The sequence below is a fragment of the Asparagus officinalis genome, chromosome 1 (genome assembly GCF_001876935.1).
Source record: "Asparagus officinalis chromosome 1, Aspof.V1, whole genome shotgun sequence".
Classification (NCBI taxonomy): domain Eukaryota; kingdom Viridiplantae; phylum Streptophyta; class Magnoliopsida; order Asparagales; family Asparagaceae; genus Asparagus; species Asparagus officinalis.
The window spans coordinates 80,926,004-80,926,710 of record NC_033794.1 but is presented as its reverse complement, the minus strand read 5'-3'; the positions used below and the strand labels follow the sequence as shown (position 1 = coordinate 80,926,710).

The 707-nt window shown below is 39.7% G+C and overlaps 1 protein-coding gene across 1 annotated transcript in view; it reads left to right on the top strand.

Moving 5' to 3' along the window:
- LOC109826603 (serine/threonine-protein kinase prpf4B) overlaps positions 1-490 on the top strand; it is a 9,275-nt gene extending 8,785 nt beyond the window's left edge. The window contains exon 9 of the mRNA XM_020393630.1: positions 81-490. Coding sequence (XP_020249219.1) covers positions 81-170 — 90 coding nt within the window. The 3' untranslated portion in view covers positions 171-490. The remainder of the gene's footprint in view (positions 1-80) is intronic.

Below are 707 nucleotides of genomic sequence, written 5' to 3'. Positions count from 1 at the left end.
TTAGGCTAGTAACTTTTGCAATCTGCCTGTGGAATTTCATGTTTTGAATGCTCTCAATATCTATCTCCTCCTCTCAACAGTTGCTTGTTGATAATGCTATGGCTGAAGTTGGCATGGGCGAGGAAGCTGGTATCAGAGATGGCTCCGCATATGCAAATGGGCAGGTCTGAATCCAGGTTGAAGTATGATGTCCGCATTGAGTTTTTCTTCAAGTTTCAGTTGGAAGGGTATTTCTATGTTGGGGTTCAGTTTTTGATGTAGAAAATATTCTGTAGCAGTCACTATCTTGTATACCACTAATTTGCATAATATAAGTGTCGTTATGCAACGAAGTGACGATAATATCTATTCTTAATCTTGGTTTAAAAAAAAATCATAGTTATAGGTTAATCTTAGTACATGTATGTTGGCGCAAGAATTGTGGTGCACTCTGCCTAAGTTTTGCTTGTTCGACTGCACTCTCATGTAATCTTCAAATGTTGATGTTGGGCGACAATTGTGGGCAGGTTTTTTGACAAGGAATGTTCTAGTTTTACCTACCACTTCAATGTCTATATACCTTCTCAACCGAAGGCTGTGTTCGACAGCCACTCAAAATGGGGTTGAGGGCGGGTGCTGACCCATTTTGGGAAAAATAATCCCTGGTTTGAGAAAAAATTGGGCCTCTTTAGCCAAAAAGTGGCCTTTAAATTAGTTCTTTGTTGACC